The sequence below is a fragment of the Montipora foliosa genome, unplaced genomic scaffold (genome assembly GCF_036669935.1).
Source record: "Montipora foliosa isolate CH-2021 unplaced genomic scaffold, ASM3666993v2 scaffold_211, whole genome shotgun sequence".
In the NCBI taxonomy this organism is placed as follows: domain Eukaryota; kingdom Metazoa; phylum Cnidaria; class Anthozoa; order Scleractinia; family Acroporidae; genus Montipora; species Montipora foliosa.
Window position 1 is genome coordinate 1,251 of NW_027179514.1, and position 19,616 is coordinate 20,866.

At 39.2% G+C, this 19,616-nt stretch overlaps 1 protein-coding gene across 1 annotated transcript; it reads left to right on the plus strand.

The window, feature by feature from the left end:
* Positions 1-16,645: 16,645 nt before the first annotated feature.
* On the plus strand, positions 16,646-19,616 carry LOC137986499 (E3 ubiquitin-protein ligase TRIM71-like). The gene has a single exon (XM_068833532.1). The coding sequence runs from the start codon at positions 16,691-16,693 to the stop codon at positions 18,869-18,871; it is 2,181 nt and encodes a 726-aa protein (XP_068689633.1). The 5' UTR covers positions 16,646-16,690; the 3' UTR covers positions 18,872-19,616.

The following is a 19,616-nucleotide window of genomic DNA, read 5'->3' on the forward strand; positions in this document are numbered from 1 at the left end:
AGATGAGAAAGCATCCGATGTTGAGCACGCCATTGTTGTTGAATGATGAAACGGCTGAAGATTTGGTAATAGACATTGGCGTCCTTATCTGATGTTCGACGGTCGTTAACGACAGGTTTCTCTACCCAAGGACCGCATTTTAGGAGAGTCTATATTTCCTGAGGTTGACCATGCGTTAGTAAACTACGAAGTCCCTTCAAGAGTCCGAATGCCGCCAATTCGCGACCCCCCTCACTGTTGACAAATAGCCGACCACTCTCCGTTCTTCTAGCATTTATATGGTGAGATGACGCAGTCTGAAAAACACAGGATCAGATTTTCGAAATTCACTTTTAACTGAAATTTTGATTTAGACGGGTTTCGCATCTTCTGCAGAGTTTTCATCAGCTGAAAAAGTTTGCGAAGAGAAGACTGCCTTTGAGAAGACGTGGTTGAAGACCTGTGTTATGCAAATAGGAAGCATGAAAACGTAATTACTCATGCACTTTTAGACCGATGGAATGTCGATGACACGTATTCTAACCATCATATCAAAACTACAGAATCACCTCGCAAGATAGTTTTCTCTCCTGGTGAGAGAGAGATATTTGAGCGAGGAAATTGTAAATTTTGTTGATACAAAAGTACTGCGATAACAGAAAACCATCGTAAAGAAAGGCGTGCCACAGCATATTGCTTACCATCGTTTTCTATCCTCGGGGGCGTGTCCTTTAAGGAATGTGGTTGAGAGCATAATCCTGCGTTTGTGACATGGAAAAGAGTAGATACTATTGTTTTTCTTTCCTGTGCATATGGGCGGAGCGAATGCCACTTGGGGTTCTTGGCTATCTTTTCAGTTAAGGAAACAGACAACTACGCTTTGATGACGTGATACCACTGCCCAATCACCAGAAAATCTAAGACGCAACGCAACTCGTAAATTATCTCCATCATGTACCAAATCTACAAGAAATTGAGAGATTTCAACGACCGGCGAAATGGGATAAAGTCGAAAGATTTAAGATTGCCATGCCTGATCAACCACACAGTAATGCCAGTGGAGCAAACTGGTCCATGGAAGTTGCGGCGGTCGCAGTGATTTGTTGGCAGTTCGTGACATTTGTGCGGGAATATACAGTTCACTGGTCCATATCAAGATACACCTCGTCATGCCGGTGCCGAATTAATGAGCGGAGCTTCTTCATTTGTCGTTAAGGAGGCTCGAAAGGGTTTTTCTGTTTTTGAAGATTATCTGAAAAACTAAGTCGGTGGCTTACCGTTTTTATTTCTTTGTTGGAAATCTCCCTCAATTCCTCTTAAACTTCTTAGAGAGTATGACAACACGTTTGTCTAGTTTTATAGTTTGCAGAAAATTGAACTAGATATAGTTTTTCCCCAAACTTTTTTTATTTTCAAGTGGCCATCGCGAATGATATGTGCATGCAAAAAATCAAGATAGGTCACCTGCAGTGTTTTATTCAGGTTCGCGCACGTTTTACGCCGTATTTTCAACGTTCCGGTGTGTGTTGGCGCCGCGCTACTTTGTGATGAAATTATAGGAAAATAAAGTGGCATATGCAAGCGTTGTTTACACTAGATCAACTGAAGCGCGCCCGTTTCTTAGGAATCGCGCGATAAACAACAGCTTTATTTTCGCGGGATGTAAAATGGCAATCGTCCAGTAATCAAATAAGCAATTGAACGTTGAGCGCTATCAATGAATCACGATTTTCAACGAACTAATTTTTGTTTTCTTGTTTCTCTTCTCTGAGTAGGCAGAAATGTTTCAACCAGAAAGAATTTTAGAGACATTTAAAATTGGAACATATCAGATGTTATGAGCAACAGGCTAAACAAGCCTCCCAGTGTGTTTGAACTCAAATGAACTAATCTTCATGCAGTGTTTTCCGGCAAAGGGCCAACCCCTATTAAGTATTAACGTGGTGGCCCATTTTGGAACAAGGTGTCTAGGGCAACGTTGAACATATAGGCTACGATCAAAATCAGCAATATTACCGTGTTAATAGCTGTATGGTGTCAAAACGAAAGGCCTTTTTTTCGGTTGTGCATTTTTAAAATTTTTGGTAATCTTTACAAATACAAATAAATGACTTAAAATTTGTTTAGCCAACTTTGCCAAAAAAATACTGTAACACAAACAGTAAAAAGCTGAATGCACGGCAGATCTTGCTGTGTGAAATACGTGACGCAGCAGATCACCGTCCTAGCATCTTTAATTGCCGTCACTGTTTCAATGAAACCTTTTTCATCAATGTGGAGTTTTATCCTTCAGTTAAGCGAAAATTGTTGCAATTCAGTTACTTTCTGTGTCTTTTAGCATACCATCGGTATGTAAGGAGTGATGGGAAATGTGACAGGCGTAAAAAAATGTAAGAAATCAAACCTCATTTCACTCTCAAGGTGACGTAGAGAGAACCCAATCCGTACGCGGGAGTTCTACGTGCAGAAGTTGAAAATAGTACAAATGAAGGATATTAAAATTTGGAAAGCGACACCAAGAATATAACCGTGAAAAAACTTGGCCATTTTGACTTCCGTTTAAAACAATTGCGTTGTTTTTTTTTAAACACTACCGATGTACCGAAATTCCATGTTTGTATTACTGTTTTCGCTTATTTTCCTTTCAACCTCGTGTCATTACATCATTTTTTAAAGAAAGCCTGCAGTCTTTGCGGTTACTGACCCACAAGAATCTCAACTGTTCCAGAAAATCTATTAAAACATGGTACTGATAAATAACGCAGAAAAAACTGAGAAAAAAGCACAGAAAGAAATTGACTTTATCTGCTGGCAAAGACCCATAAAATGGCCGTCCTGCTGGCAAAATCCTTGAGCAATAATTTCTCTGGCTAGCCCAGCCATCGAATGTGCTGCTGGCTGGAAAGTGGAATGCACCGAGCGATCCTTGCTAAGAAATCGACGTTTTAATCTAGTTCCTTGCTGGCTCTGAAGAGCGGTTATTTTTTTCCCAGCAAAATTAATAATTAACCAGAAATCACTCTATTAATTATAGATAATACTTATGAACAACATTTGATCAATTTTGGAAAAAATGTCGTTGGGTACTCCTGTAAGAAGAGTGCTGTGGCTCTATCTCAAACATTGCTCATCCAGATTACAAAGTGGTTAGTCTCTGCCCTTATTATTATTATTATTATTATTATTATTATTATTATTATTATTATTGCAATTTTCCATTTAAAACGACAACATACCAGATATTCCAAGCTAGCCACAAGTTCTGGCTTGTCCTTGTACTTGTCACTGTTCGGCCAATCCCTTATAATAACAAGAAGAGTATCTTTCCCATGCTTGGCCATCAAGCGCTCAATCCGAACCTCATCCATAGCTCTGTTCCATGAGATCCTTGTTTTGCCAGTCCTAAATTTTTCTTCAACCTATTTATTATCAAGACAATTCAATACAATCGCAGTTGTTAATTTTATGACAAAGATGGGAGTGGTCACTGCTTCAGGGAAATCTTACCTACTAATGCTCCAGTTCTATATTAGATAAATCCATTCTTAAAATAGTTATTTAAAGTCTTCATTGTACTGAGGTTTCCCATGGTCAAGGACCTTCTAGCAAAGTAGAGGGAAGGCTTGATGAAAACAAGAAGGTCAGAGGAAACAACAGGAATGCAACATAAAATTTAGCATGACCTAAGAATTATAGAGGACAATGAAGGGCAATTGAAGATGGCAAGAAGTGATCGGGGTTCAACAGCAGTGCCCCAAAAACAGGCCATTGGGTCACAGGATAGGTTGAAATAAAAGCTTGTGTCAAATTCAGAATTATAAGCCCTTGCCTCTGATTTCCACTCAAATGCCTGGGGCCATCTCCTTTTTAAGCATTGGAATGCTTTTCTGACCCTGATTGCAACCCCACCTCTCCGATTTTGGCTACTAAACAACACATTACTTTGACATACATCACATTGCTAATGTTTTAAATTCACTGAGGTTAGGGTTAGGGTTAGGATTAACCTGATATAAAAAGGCAGGGTGAATACATTCTTTCTTAAGTGGGCCAAAGGTCAACCCAAGTGGTGCAAAAAATGTGCACTTCTGGGCACCTGTAGTTTCCATGTGCAAATGTGGCATATATTTACAGCAAATTTCAGCAAACTTGGGTACCATCCTCATAGACTAACAATCACCCAGGTTCCAACATGCTAATTGCAAAAATTGTTTTCTTTTTTCAAATTTGTTTTTGTTTTTAAAAGAATGTACTTGGTATTTACAACAAAGTACAGATATGCGACGTAAAAAAAGAAGCACGAACTACTTGCAATCAGTTTTAAAATACAAATTGCAAATATATGATCCTTTCATATATCATGTCATATATTAAGCCATTGGAACAATTCGTCCTGCGGAGGTCCCATGATTTATGAGTCAAATGGTCAATGAGTCAATGAGACTCACAGTCAATATTATAGCAATAATTTATTGATTAAGCCTAAGCCCTCTTTTCAGTGATTAGGCCTAAGCACTCTCTGAAATTTTAGCGTTCATTTTATGGGTTCGGGTAACTGCATTAACTCACTAACTCACTGACTCATTGCTTCATTGACTCATAAATACTTGATACTGCGTGACCTCTTTTTTGTGAACATGAACTTTTTGCAAATGCCCTGTTTCGCTGTATAAAAATTTAGCATAAAACAACAAACATGATTTTGAAACAGTAGAGGCTGAAAATAAAGAAAGACAAACATTGATCTGACTGTGACCCCGCGTTTTGGCTATAAGCTTAATTAAGCACATTTATACCGTCACTTAAACATCTATCAGTTGTTCTTGTTTGTATTTCCTCGTTTATATCGTGAAGGCAGCGTTATGTCGCATTACTGAACGAGACTTACTGCTTTAAGATCTCAAAACAAAATTTAGATCGAACAAAAAAATTAAATAACGGGTCGGCTGGCTTGATTTGTATGCGTCCAACAATGGAACATAAGCCGTACGTTTCCGTTGTATCTTTTGTCATTTAGCAAATTAATTTTTAACTAGCAAACATGTATCAAATCTCACCTTCAACCAAAAGTCTTCATCGAAAGGCTCTTCCAAATAATGATCTTCGCTTTCGGATTGCCATTCAACCATCGAGAAAGGATATTATTTGGATTCATTATTTCATATGGTTTAAATTAATCTGGTTATTGGAGGCAACGGTCGTTTTTACTCGTGGATATATCCACGAGTTTTGGTGAGGTTCTTTATGCAAATGTGTCACTCCTGCGTAACCGGAAGTTCGATCTAATAAGCCAATCATCAATCAAGATGGATAATCACAACACAGCTTAGAAAGCTGTGACTTCCTGTTCGCGTGATTGTGCGCCGCCATTGCTGTATGCCGCTTTTATACTTAAGTGTTTGAGCACCTTCCGCTGCATTTAGAAGCAAGAAACGGAAGAATTAAAGAAATGGCTTTCTTCGAAGGTGAAGCAAAATATGCTGAACAAGTACAGATTGATGCAATTAGTTGTGCACCGCCTTTCACTGACCAACGCGAAGACTTTAATAAGTACGCGTGTAGAAATGGAATCGACAGACACAATGTGAGAAGACAGTGCTGTTCATCCCCTAAGCTCACGGGGAATAAATAAATTCCATTTGGAAGGTGACTGCCATTTGGAGAGTAACACCGAAGCTATCAAAGTATACCTATGTTTATCAAAGCTATCACGAAGTTCTGCAAGCTATGAGTCATCAAATCCACATGAATACAACTTGAACAAATCAAACTGATCCAAATCCATCAAATCCAAGCAATCCAGAACATATCAGAGACATACATATCAGAAAAGCATAAAACCATTTAAGAAAAGCTATGCAGAGCTTAAGGCTAAACCAAACTGAAATTTGTCAAGGTCAAGACTCTATAATTTAGACATTCCATGTCAAAAGTGATTCAGTCTTTTTCGTGATAAGATAACACATGGCCCTGAATATGTATGCACTTGCTGTGATCATTCATGGTTCAGATCATCTGTTTCTAAGTGTAACAGTATCAAATATAGTGAAAAATATTCGCAAGGTTTGTTGGAGGAATGTATAACTGGCACAAAAAGTGTTTACATTACTGAATGGATCTGTTCTACTTGCTAACCCTGATGACATTAACAATATGACCTGGCAACAAAAATCAGACCTTATGCTAAATTACTCTGTCATCTGTGCAACGAACTTTGAACACATGGTCCAGCTCTTTATAGAGGATGTGTTAACGAGTAATCTTATCCCTATTGGAGAAATGGTATACTTATTTCACAGGGTTGAATTGCAGCAAAGGGGATTACCTCACATACATGCATTATTTTGGGTATCTAGTTGTATATGAGAGCCCACCGTGCTGTTACACAATTATCCAACTATCAATGATAATGCATAAAGAAAACTTCAGCCTGCCAATTTTAAACAATCGCGGTAACTTTCATATCCACGAGTAACGACAGTGGCACTTTGATTACCCTTGTTGCTGACGTGACTCCTCGGCGACCCAGGGGCAGTCAGTCGAGACGGGACGTGAATCAAGTAAGGTGAGAAGAACCCTTGGGAACATACCTTTACAAACGGACGAGTTCCTGAGCGAATTAAATTCTAATTTTCTGACAGGGCGGAAATTTCCGCAATTGTCACATATGCGGTCGCCATTTTTGGGGCTGGACCATCCATAGGGAGACAACCTAAGGATGCAAGGTCGCGTCACGTCACGTGACACCAATGTCCTGGCACGAGAAATGTCCTCTTCTGGTTGCCGTCCGCGTCTCAGAAACTAGGGAGCATAAGCACGTGCGTTTTTGAGACGCGGACGGCAACCGGAAGTGAGCTGTTTTCCCTTTTAACTTGTTTTCACACAACCACATTTCCATTGCCAAGTATCTTTTCTCCATTAGAGATGATGCGTATAAAAATCTGGGAGACCTGACTCACTGCCCTGGCACGCCAAATGGTCTCTTCCGGTTGCCGTCCGCGTCTCAAAAACGAGCTTTAGAGAGTTGTCAACACAGACGACAGACGGCGACCGGAAGTGATTTTGGAAAGAAAGTGACGTCACATGTCACAGACGTCAAGTCACAATGGCTATTTGGAGCCTGTGGTGAAAAACAAAAACGCGAGGAAGTTCATTTTAGATGCAATAACTCTGTTTTTTGCTTGATTTTTGTTGTTTTCCTGGACAATCAACTCTCTAATTCCTATTATTAAAAACTGGATCATTGGATAATGCAATTCGAGAGTTTGATTGGCTAAGCCATCATGGGTTATGAGCCATTATACCATGATCTACAAACACGGCAAGCATATGCGTGATTTTTTGGGCCTTTTTATTTTTACTGTAGTCTAGTTTTCTATATTTTGGGGGCGTTTTTAATAAAACAATTATTTCACTCGCGTTAGTTTGATATGAGATGATTATAGCCAACTCGGCGCTACGCGCCTCGTTGGCTATCTATCATGTCATATCCAACGCGCGCTCATGGAATAATTGTTAATTATTTACCGGCAGATGAACAACAGCGCTGCAGACGCCAAGACTCAGTCTTGCCAAAAAAACCTAGAGTAAGTCTCTTTTGAAAAAAAATTGTTTTCCTTGATATATCCTTTTGTATGTGCTTTTGTTTTTCTCTGTGGTCTTAAATTTTAATGCGCTGGCAATGCTAAGAAAACGTTTCCAGAACGACCATGTTAAATTTTGAAGAATTTTAATGACCGTCATATTTAATTTCCTTTCTGGACCGCTTCGCTTTTCTTTGCCGTTTGCTTTCCTTTACAGAAATGTACCAAATGGATTGGACAAATCAGCTAACACTGGCAGATCTGAAATTTGCTTTACATGCAGAATCATTTCAGGATTATCGATCGTAACTGGATTGAGAATTTCTAGCCGTGTTCTCTTTCAATAAAACAATAAGTTTTTCTTGAAATCAATCTTTGATGGTAGCTCTGAAAAAGAATATCTCTTGTCTTTTTAAAGGAGTCATGATTCAGTAAGAAAGAAGACAAAGAATCAAAACTGCTGTACAATTAAGATCACTGACGCGACATGCTTACCGCAAACAAGTCAAGTTACAGACACCGGTCTCGACCAAGTTTCACCTCGGCTACATGGCGTCCGTGTTGACAAAAACGTCTCGCATTCGCGTCCATTGCTACTGCGCATTTTTTTTGCGCATGTCACGCACACGTCATGCATCGAGAATGGAACGCAAAAGCGTGTGGCTTTATGGGATAGCAGGTCTTCTCGGAAATGTCACGCAGTGCGAATATACCGTCGCTGTGAGAACTTGGCAGCGATTTTACTCTCTTGAATGCTCGGTGACCCCTATTTTTCTTTCCGTAGATCACTTCCTTTTCTGATTTTGTCCATTTTAACGAAAAAAAAAAATCTGTGCGTGAGAAGTTACAAATATTTCGCCTTTTATGCTCTCGTGCGACCGACGTTTTCTTTCGTAGACTAATATGTATCACCTCAGAAAAAGACATCAGCTGCAAAGGTTAATTTAGTTCAGGAGCCATCATGGGCTCCTGTTTAGTGATATTAGTTATGGTGAATTGAGTACGTTTACTTGATCTAAATTTCACTAATGTAGCTTTTTTATGGCTGACAGTTGTAAGCTAAATTCACGGTGAATTTACATTATCAACTCCGTTGATAAAACCAAATTTTTGTACACTACTTCCCCACCGACGCAGCACCACAGTTTCTTTAGAAACTACCCTCTTCATTCATTAGTTGTAAGCTAAGATCCTCTTAAAATAACGCAAGCTTCTAACAGTGCACCTCGTGATCTCGAAAACGAGTACGGTGACCCCCATTTTTTTGCCTTTTTGGCAAGGTAGATCATTACCTTTCTGCTTGGCAAGTTTAAAACAAATATGTACGTGGGAACATTTTGGGCGCGAACGCCCTTAAGCTCCCTATTACCGCCAGCTACTGGTGGTAATAGGAAGCTTAAGGACGCAGGCCAAATAGACCACTTACAAAATGTACTGTTATCATGATCAAATCTTTCAAGCAAAAAGCCCTTGGATGATGAGATCTCAAAAACCCGGATTTAAGTTTGATCTTACTTAGGATCTATCGCCAAATCCATTTCTACACTCAAGAACCCATTCCCTACTCCCTTCACTGATCATTGTAAGTTCTCAATAAAATCACCCCGCATTCTTCTTTGCGTCGTACAAAGCCGGTCTGAGGCCCCCGATTTAATCAAAAAATTGACTATGATCCGTAGTAAAACGCCAAACAAAGGCAAAGAAAAAAAAGGATCCTAGTTGCAACCACGTTTTATTGCAATTTGGTCCAAAATGGAATCATACAACAACTCGAAGGACTACGAGAAAGAACCACAAAAAGCTTCCCATCTGCGTTCAGTTTGTTAGTCTTATGGCTGCAATAAGCGAGTTCAGCCTAAACGATTTCTCGAAATCTTGTGGTTGAAGCTTTTCCACATCTGCAAACCCGAAATGGAAATCCCTTGCATCTAAAGATTCCTTTTTCAGCCCTTTTGCAGGCCATTCAGAGTTAAGACTTTCTCCAAACGAAACGGTAAACACCTTTCCATGAAGATGGCCGTTTTCGTCCGCGAATCCCTTCTCAAGTATAATTCTCTGAAACTGCTCAATGGCTTCAGCTGTGAGGCATATTAAAACAACATTATTTAATTCATCCAGCCACGACAAGCTTTTCTGTACTTCAGCTCCATCGGCGATGTTTACGAAATTCGTCACACGGACGGTTCCATTTGCTTTAGCACAGAGAGCGTGGCGAAAATTTCTCACAACTTGTAACTGCGTCGCATTTGACTTATGAAGAAGGAGAATTTTCTTTATCGCAAACGGATTTATTTCCTGCGATTGTTCTTCACTTTTCGGGAGCATCATATTTTCCTTTTTGTTCTTGGCCGACTGCGTGTTACCCATTCCTAAGATTAAGCAAAAGAGAAACATGTTGAATGTGTGAAAATAATAGCAAAACCAAACTCAATTTATCATCAGACCGCAAAGATGATAGCTGGCACAAAACCCAGGACAATCCGTCAATTGGCGATAGAGGGCAAATGCAGATTGAATGTGTTATGCGGACTGTGCTGGTGCTATCATTATATATATAACCTTTGAACAGAACTGAAATGACCGTCTGTAAAGTCCCTACCACGTGTACAAAAGGTCGCTTGTAAATGTCTAAAACCACACCTGAAACACTAAACAGAGAAACAATCTGTATTAAAGGTTTCACTTACCAAATCAGACCAAAAAGTAATCAACTGCAAAGATAGAGATTCCATGATCCTTCAAGCAGGAACAAAAAGTTCGACGCTGATGAACGATGGCAAAGACAAAACTATAATGGCATTTGATAATGCAGTGAAATAAATTTAAAGTTATGAGAGGCCTAGTCCCGAGCGACTTGTCATAAATAACGAAATTTTCGTTGACGAGGGCTTATTGAAGTAAGCACGTTTTCTTGTTAATAACAAATACGTTTTTTAATCAACCACATATTCAGGGTTCCAGGAAAGAATGATTCGGCCAATAACCGCAGCGCCTTACTGTGTCTTTTGTAAATTCCACAAGTAGCTAGACTGTGACATGATGCAACTTGTTTAAGGCAAAGCGTGAGCTGACTGCCAAGTATTACATATCAGTGACACGTCAATACAAACACTTTGAAAAGGAAAGCAAGAAATTAGTACGTATTGCTCATGATTATATATGCATAACCACATCAGAGAAATTTAAGATCCTAACGAAAGGGGCCCCAAAGAGAAGGTCAAATTGTTCAGCCGAAAGTGTCTTTAATTCATATAGCAAAGGAGGTCCGAGTTGCTCCTTCAATATTCGTCATCAAAAATACTTACAGCTTAAAAGTTGGACAATGATAACAGAAGGTACATCTTTTAATGTTTATAGTCATACAATTCAAACACAGTACTTTGCTGACAATCCCCAAAGGGGTTTATCAGTGAATTAAAGTCAAATACTTCAAGACAAGCATATCTCTGGAGATTGTGATAAATTTTAAAGCTGCATAAGAAGCGATTAGTTCAAAACTGAATGTGATAGCCATTGCTGAAGGTCACCGTTGCAAACAAAGCGTTTTCAAGTTACAGGCCGCGGTTAACAATTTGAGAGACGGGTATGGTCGATTCTGAACCCTAAATAAAGCTGAAATGCAACCTTTGTTCCAATAACGTTATTATTGTGCGCGAAAAAGGTGATGTTTTTTGTTCAAAGCTCGTTAAGTTGCAAACGGTTGCTTACAACTTAATTAATGTCATTTTGTTTACGAAAGGTTTCTTTCTCAATGATCTTACGCACTTAAGTTTCACTTTAAAGGGAATCTGCACACCGACAATAAAATTGAACCATTGGAAACAATATTTGCATCAAATTTGTTTCACTTTTTTTTGTACAGAATCATTCACTTTTTACGGGTTGTACCCAAAATAGATGAATTTCAGAATCATTAATTCTTGTTTTCAAATTTCACGGGCGTTGCCATTTTGACTGATAACTAGGCTTTCGAAAAGTCCTTCGTATCATGTAGACAACGCGCGGGACTTTTTCTCCTAAGATTCTCGTAAGGTCGACTTGTGGCAAGTCTTACTGATAACCAACGTGTTACAGTTGCCCTCTGAGGGAATCTTTGCTGACTTCATTGTTGAAAATTGTTTCATTAACATACAAGCTTGCTCACAGAAGGCGTCATGCTATTTAAAAAATGACTTCAAAAGGAAAAAAACTTGTTAAACTTAGTTAATCTACAATTTTAAGCCTTTTAGCCTTGATAACGAGCCAGTTATTGGCCATACATTCTTTGTAAAATTTCGAATTTGAGAGCATCATCGCTCAGAGATTATCAGGAATATCGCATTCAATTTTTCAGAAATAGCTCATTATGCAATGCGCTCTCAAAATTAGAACTTTACTCTCGGCTGACGGATCAGAAAACAATCGCCTTGTGCTAATGAGGCAAAAAAGTAAAAAAATGTTTCCCTATTATTAAACAACTCCTAAGTCTGTGTCAGAACAACAGGGCAACAGTCACGTCACAATTATTCGATATGGCGCGGCGCCCGAGAAAATGTAAAGTGAGGATCAGTTCTAAAAGGGTTTTTTCTGACATAAAGACTTTTTTGTAAAAAAACGATTAAGCAAATCATTTCCTCCGCTATCAAGTTCTTTTAATAGGAGCGAAAGTTCCCTTTAAAATGAAAGAAAAGATAAAGAGGGAAATCATAATATAGTTATGTATAAAGGATAAATACAAAAAAGGTCACAGTGATAACTATACTTTAAAAGCTGTTTCCTTAATTGCTAAAATACTCTCAAAACTAATTAATTTTTGCCTTAATTACAAATACATATTATTCCCTAACTGCGCCACTTCATGTATCCATCGCTAGCTCATGACATCGTGGGAAACTTCGTCTTTCCTCAAAAAAAACTGCGAAATAATGTGATCATTGCTTATCCACAATAAAGAACTTTTCGTACGACCTTCCTCATCAAATCTCTAAAGATGAATGAAAAAAAAAAAACAAAAGACAAAAACCATTAGTTTCATAACACCAGTCTACTTCTCTACGGTTTGTTCAGTTTCATACCACCGAGTTTCTAGAGAAAATTTCCAAACTGGAGTCTATGCTTGGTTGATCACGTCCCGAATTCTCATGACCTGTCCGATAATCACAAGCAAGAGAAAATGGGGGACGTGTCATAAGGCATAGAGAGTTCGTAACTTATTCTAGCCCAAACCTGATTAGCGTCATTTTCTCCTCTACTGTTTCCCACGGGTTTCGCTCATCATTGTATTCTAGAATCTCTGCAAAACAAAACACACAACAATGACAATTTGTCCACTTGATTCTAAACTGGAACCTAGATTTACCTATTTGGGTAAAGAGTTTTATGTTCAAGTCTAAGCGGTATTGAACATATTGTGACGCTGCTAGCAAAATTTCCCCACTCTTATTGCCACCTACATCATTTATGCCCCTCTCATTATATCATTTGACGGGACAGGGCGCAGCTATAACAACGGCTCTCGGGATCACTTCTGACAAAAATTAGCACAAATAAATATACGATAGAAACAATGGACCCTAACCCTTAACACCGTGAGTAGAGCTAATTCCATAAGACTTGTAAATTGCTTTTACACCTGTCACTAGGGTAAAATGTGAATTTGGATTGCCCACCTTTTATTTTCCGAGTAAATGGCATTTAGGCCCCAGGGATTGGGATTTGAAAAGGCCAGAAAAAGCTGAAATGGAAACTGCATAAATCTTTCGTGAACTTTGGTCCTGGAAGTTTATGTGCACTGGGTAACGGGATTAGTACCCTACCCACCATCCTACAGGCACGTGTTCGTGAGAGACAAAAGGCAACTCGCCTTCAGCCAGGGTTTCTTCGCTGACACTTTCGCCCTCAAGGTAGTATCTAACGCGAAGACTCTAAAACGATGAAAAAGACAGCTGAGTATGCTGTATTTCTAATTGTCTTTAATTTTCAACTGGTGCTGTTCTTTCTCTCTTTCTACAATGAATATATGTTGGATATCTTATTCTTCGCGAGTTCAGTAAGCGTACTGTCATCATTGTCGTTTTCCCTTTCGACCTTACAGTCAATGATGAAGGGAAACATTTACTCCGTCTTAAATCTGAAAAATATAAATTGATTTGGCATCTTCAAATGTATTCACGCGTAACTCTCTAGACTGCCATTGCCCCAATACTATGTCTTGCTGTTTTCAGGAAATAGACTATTTCCCCAATCCCATAATGCAATACATTTTGGGGGTTCTTTACATAAACACAATGCAAGTTTATTACTCTTGGGACTTTTCATGCTTCAGTGAACTGGATATCCATTGTTTTATTGCAAATAACCCCCAAAAAACGCTCAACATAGGAAAAAAATAAATATCGATTCTCGGTTTTCACGTGAGATCTACTCATATGCAAGTCTTTGGTTTTTTTGGGCAAAAAACATGGACGCTGAGTACCGATTTCCTGTCCGCTTTGAGGCATAAGGTAACTCTGATTTGCGAATTGTTCAAGTTCATGTGGAATTTTTGGATGACTTGACTTTTTGTGCTGGTTACGCAACAAAACTAGGAATTTCATTGACTGTCGTACGAGTTCTTGCCTCTTGTCTTAAATTAAATACTCACGAATCTTGCAAATCGGCTGCACTCTATACGGGTGACAATAACAATCCTATCTATGGCGTATTGCAGCTTGGCGTTACTCTTGGCTTCACTGTATGTATAGCTTAGCTGAGCTATGAGCACATTTAGAAGGATAACAATCACCATGGCCATGTAAGCCAGAATAATCAGGATCGCCAGCCAACTGTATGAGAAGAAATAAACTGCTGCAGTAAAGGAAACAGAGTGGGAACTGAATATGATGTAACACCCATTTCACAAATTCCAAGCAGAATAGAGAGAGTTCTGGACCCTTAGCAAACTAAAATAGTCGAAAAATAGACGCTGAAGAAAGTTGTCATGGTCAAGTCACGATTTTGCCGCAACACTGTAAATGTACTTTTGGGGGGCTTTTACAAAATTGGATGGACTTAAATCTTGTACAAATGTAGCAGCTCTCGTAACGTATAATGTGATTGGCTCGCTACCATAGCCAAAAACAAAAGACTAAACAATTGAAACAGTGACTTACAAACCTAAACAACTATAGCAGGTTACGAGAGCTGCTGCATTACTGGTGCAAATCGATACTCTGAGTAAATGATTATATTTCTGAAAAAAAACGATTTTCAGAAATTTCATGTCATCGAACCTATGACGAGATCTTATAAGATTGATTATTTTTTACCACACTATGTTGTTTAGGAAAGACTGTAATTCTACAATTGTTTGCCAATACCAATACATACTTGAACTTGGAATAATCTTCCTCGACAGGTTGTTGTTCAACAAGAGCTCGCACAGCGGCCAACATTAACCAGCCGTAATTCCTTCAATGACAAGACACAATGAACACATACAGACAGCTGATAAAAACGGCACGCAAAAAGACAAGAGAAAATTATATTACAAGTCGTTCTGTCACACCCAATTAATGTACCAGATTTCCGGTTGAAGTGCGCGTGTTTGGCCTTTCAAGTTGTTCCTTTGAAAATGAGTTTCTCAAGTTCCTATTGCAAAATAAGTTCACCTTATTCGAAAATGGCCATCACTATCTTTAAAGTGTTTTTGTTTAAATGACCACTTTCTGACTTGGATCTACATACAGTTCAGTATGGTGTTCCTCAAGGATAACTCCTCGGTCCCAGGCTATATACAATCTACGTCAATGACCTTCCTGGTGCCTTTTCTCTTGGGAATGCACGGTTTATGTACGCGGTGATTACACCATACTGTGCGGGGAAGAACTTTGACCAAGTTTGCTTACAATCAAACAAAATCTTTGAGCAACTACGGCTCTGGGGCCGGTTGTTCGAAAGCCGATTAACTTAATCCAGGATTAGTGTAAACATTCGTTTCCTGTTTTCAACTTTTTGGTGAAAGTTCCGTTTGGTTATTCTTGTTTTTCAAGATTGACTTCTTCTAATGTAAAGTTTTCCCGAATATCAGCATTGATCAGCATTTGGGAGAAGAGAAATAAACTCCTTGGTTAAATTTTAATCTGGGGTTAGCGTTAACCGGCTTTTGAACAACCGGGCCCTGGAGCCCAAGGAACAGACTTAGCATTCATTTTATCAAGCACGATGTTATGGTTCTCAAGAAATCATGCATCACAGGTCCAAATTCACCAATTTATTTTGGAAATGGATATGTTTAGTAACATTATGAATCACACTACTTGTCTGGCCTTAGTGTTGATAACAGGCTGACATGGTCAATGCATTTAGACCATGTGGAGAAATCTTTCACACAGAATTTTGGAGCACTGAGAAGAATGAAGACGGTTCCTGCTAAAGTATTAGCAGAGATCTATTTGAAATTCATTATACCAGTAGTAACCTATGGTATAATGGCGTGGAGAAACTCAGTGCAGTTCCGTAATTATGGATATTTTAAACTCTGTTCATGCAGGAGTAGAACGAATTATTAATCACCAAGGAAGTCTTCAAAAATCAAACTGGCGACCGATCTCATACATCTTCAAAAGGCGCCCTCTCCTTTTGATGCCTGAAAAAAATCCGTACTCCAAGAAGTCCCTCTTCAAAGTGAAGACGCAAACACGACTGTCTCGCAGGGGAAGCCAAGATGAAATCCCAGGAGTAACGCATGAAGTTGGAAAGAAGTCAGTTCAAAAAAGAGCCCCAATTATTTCGAACATTTTAGACAGTAAAAACCCTCATATAAGAACCTACAATTTCCAAGGTCAGGCTGAACAATTTCTTATATTTCGGGTAGTTTTTCACAATTAAGGAAGAGAGGACCGTCATTTAGGTCCATCGCTACAATCGGAAAATGTCGTTCCATTTTCAGCGTTTCGTCCAACCGGTTTCTGGACGGTTGGTTTGGCTTAATGGTAAGCACCCTGAGTTCTCAGCAAAACCAAAATTTCAGCTAGAAAATGGGTGTTATTTCGTGATGAAGTGCATTAGAATGTCACAAAAAGGGACTCCGTGTCAATCACACACAGTCCCGGGATTTAAGTGACGTCACTATTTCACACTCCCTCATTTTTCCGTTGCTTGGCTTCATCATGGATGTTCAGCAGCTTTTCAAGAATCTTAAAAAAGAAGCAGAATGCCCATTGTGCATAGAGACAGTTAAAAATCCCAAGACATTACCATGTCTTCACTCATTCTGCCTGGAGTGTCTTAACAGACATGCAAACGTTGCAAGGAGACAGCTAAAAGCGACAATCAAATGTCCGGTTTGCCAGACTTTATTCCAAATTCCCGAAACAGACACCTTTGAGAATTTGCCGTCATCGTTTCATCTCAACCGATTGGTTGATGTTCTGGCTCTAGAAGATGGCAGCGTACAGTCTCAAAGATGCAACAGTTGTGACGAGAACAACACCGCAACATGCTACTGTTTCGTGTGCCAGGATTTTCTGTGCGCATCTTGTTTTAAAGCTCACCAACGCTTGAAGGCCACAAGGGGTCATCGCAATGTTTTGATCGACAAATTGCAAGCGCAAGATGTGCAAGAGTTGATCCACAGACCCGTGATGTGTTCACAGCAATATCATGAAGATCAACCCCTCGAATTTTATTGCGAGGACTGTAAAGTTCTGATTTGCCACAAATGTACTGTAGTGAGTCATAATCGACACATCATGACAGACACTCAGAAAGCTGTACAAGAACAAAAGATGCAAATGTCCGACGCTGTGGCCAAAGTGAAAGCGGAAATGGTCAGATATGAGAGTGAAATTAAGAAACAAACTGACCTAAAAAACAAAAACAAAATTGAAATTTTGAACGAGGAAAAGAAAATGACAGACACTGTGGAAAAATTGATTCGTGATTTGCGAGAACACGAGAGGAAAATGAAGGACAAGTTTCGTGAAATTTATGAAGCGGAACAAAAACATCACGCAACGCGACTGGAAAACTTCGAGCTGGCTGCCACCCAGTTGAAGAGCTGCTTCGAACGCTGCAAGAGTATCTTAGAAAGAAGCTTCAGCGTCGAAATTCTACAAACAAATCACGCCATCCTCGGACGTTGTAATGAACTGTTAAATGTAAGAAAACCCGATCTTTACATGTCGCCACATATACATTACTTGGTGGAAACGAAATTGGATCTTATGGATCGAGTTGTTGTCACGAAGACTGATCCCTCAAAGTGTTTAGCTGAAGGTCAAGACAGCAAGGAAGTAAAAGAAAGGAAGGAGACCTATTTCGTCATTGTTACCAAGGATTCAGAAGGATTTCAATGTTATCAACAAGATGATAAAATCAAAGTCAACATATTGACACCAGAAGGTGATCAACTAAATACGGACATTAAAGACACCAAAGACGGGAACTACAGAGTGACATACACACCACAGTGTGCCGGACAATACAGAGTAGAGATCTTTGTGAATGGACAACCGCTGACTGGTAGTCCTTTGATTTTGCAGGTTCATCAGCATCAATATCAATTTGCCTTTCAGTTTGGTTCAAAAGGGAAGGGACGAGGAGAATTTGATGGCATTTTCGATATTGATGTGAGCGAGAAAACGGGAACAATTGCTGTTGCAGATGTGCGGAATGAAAGAATTCAACTGTTTAGCTTAGAAGGAAAGTTTCGAAGTGAGATAAAACTTGATGGTGAACCTTGTTCTGTGGCATTTACGGACTCTGGTGACCTGCTGACTTTAGTTCCGAGAAGCGACAATAAGGTTCGTGTGTTTAGTGAGGAGGGTCACTTCATCAAACACATCAATGATAAACATCTTGATAAACCAGGTAGCCTTTCCATTGCGAGTGATGGTCGTATAATTATAACTGACTGGTCGGACAAGAAAATCAAGGTCCTCTCCCTTGATGGGAATGACTTGCTCCAATCCTTCAGTGCCCCAGACCGTGATAAATTCCCAGATTGCGCTATTTATCACCAGAACAAATTCTTTGTTTCTTATTTGTTTGTTAATTGTGTCAAGGTATTTGACAAAACGGGATTGTATTTACATGACATTGGCTGTGAGGGGTCCAATGATGGCCAGTTTGATGGTCCTCATGGACTCGTTATTGACAAGTACAACCGACTGATTGTGTGTGATTCACGTAACCGTAGACTGCAACTCTTTACCCCGGGCGGCAAGTTTTTGAGTAAAATTGATAGACAGTATTTCCAAAAAGGCTTTCCTTCCTACGTTGCTATAAACAGTGGTGGCAGTCTCATAGTAGGCGACTACGTCAACAGCCTCATTTCTCTTTTCCATTAAGATGTGATATATTTTTGCTATATTAGCATAGGGCTAACGTTTTCTAACCAGTCAGCCGAGAATAAAGTAATGAATATTGGAAGTGCATTGCATAAGCTCTTATAAGCTCTGAGCAATGATGCTTTGAAAATTTACATTTTTACAAAGAATATAATGGAATCAGTATCGCCTTTGTCATTTTTCGAGCCAGGACCCGCTGTGGAAGAGCATCACGACCCCCTGTGAGACTAGACTTGTAATGTGACCACCCTACTGGGGACTTTTGTCATGTTAATATTATGGGGTACCATGTGCTTTTCGCTCGAAGGATTGTAGTCATTATGCGAAGCGTGCACTAGCAGTTTCGTCAGATCATTAAAGTTATTGTTTACCGTTGTCGAGAGCAAAGGTTATTTCGTAGCCTGAACAGAACAGTCACTGAAGAATTTATAAGTGTTTGATGGCTAATAACTGGCTCGTTATCAAAGCTAAAAGGCTTAAAATTGGAGCTTTAACTAAAGTCTAACAAGTTCTATTAGCATTTGAAGTCAATTTTTAAATAGCATGATTGATGCCATCTGTGCAAACTCATACGTTAATGAAACAAAATGTAAAGAAAGCTAAGATTCCGTTTTACCTTTCCAATGAAAAGAGCTACGTACTAAAATCTGCAACTACCCTGTCGGAAAGCAAGAGAAAAACGGGGAAAAGTCCACTGGAAGAAAAACATTAATTTTAGTTTCAAGTGGATAATTTTGGAGGTATT

Coding starts and splice junctions, on each gene's coding strand:
- LOC137986499 (XM_068833532.1), top strand. CDS start 16,691: ATGGATGTTCAGCAGCTTTTCAAGAATCTTAAAAAAGAAGCAGAATGC.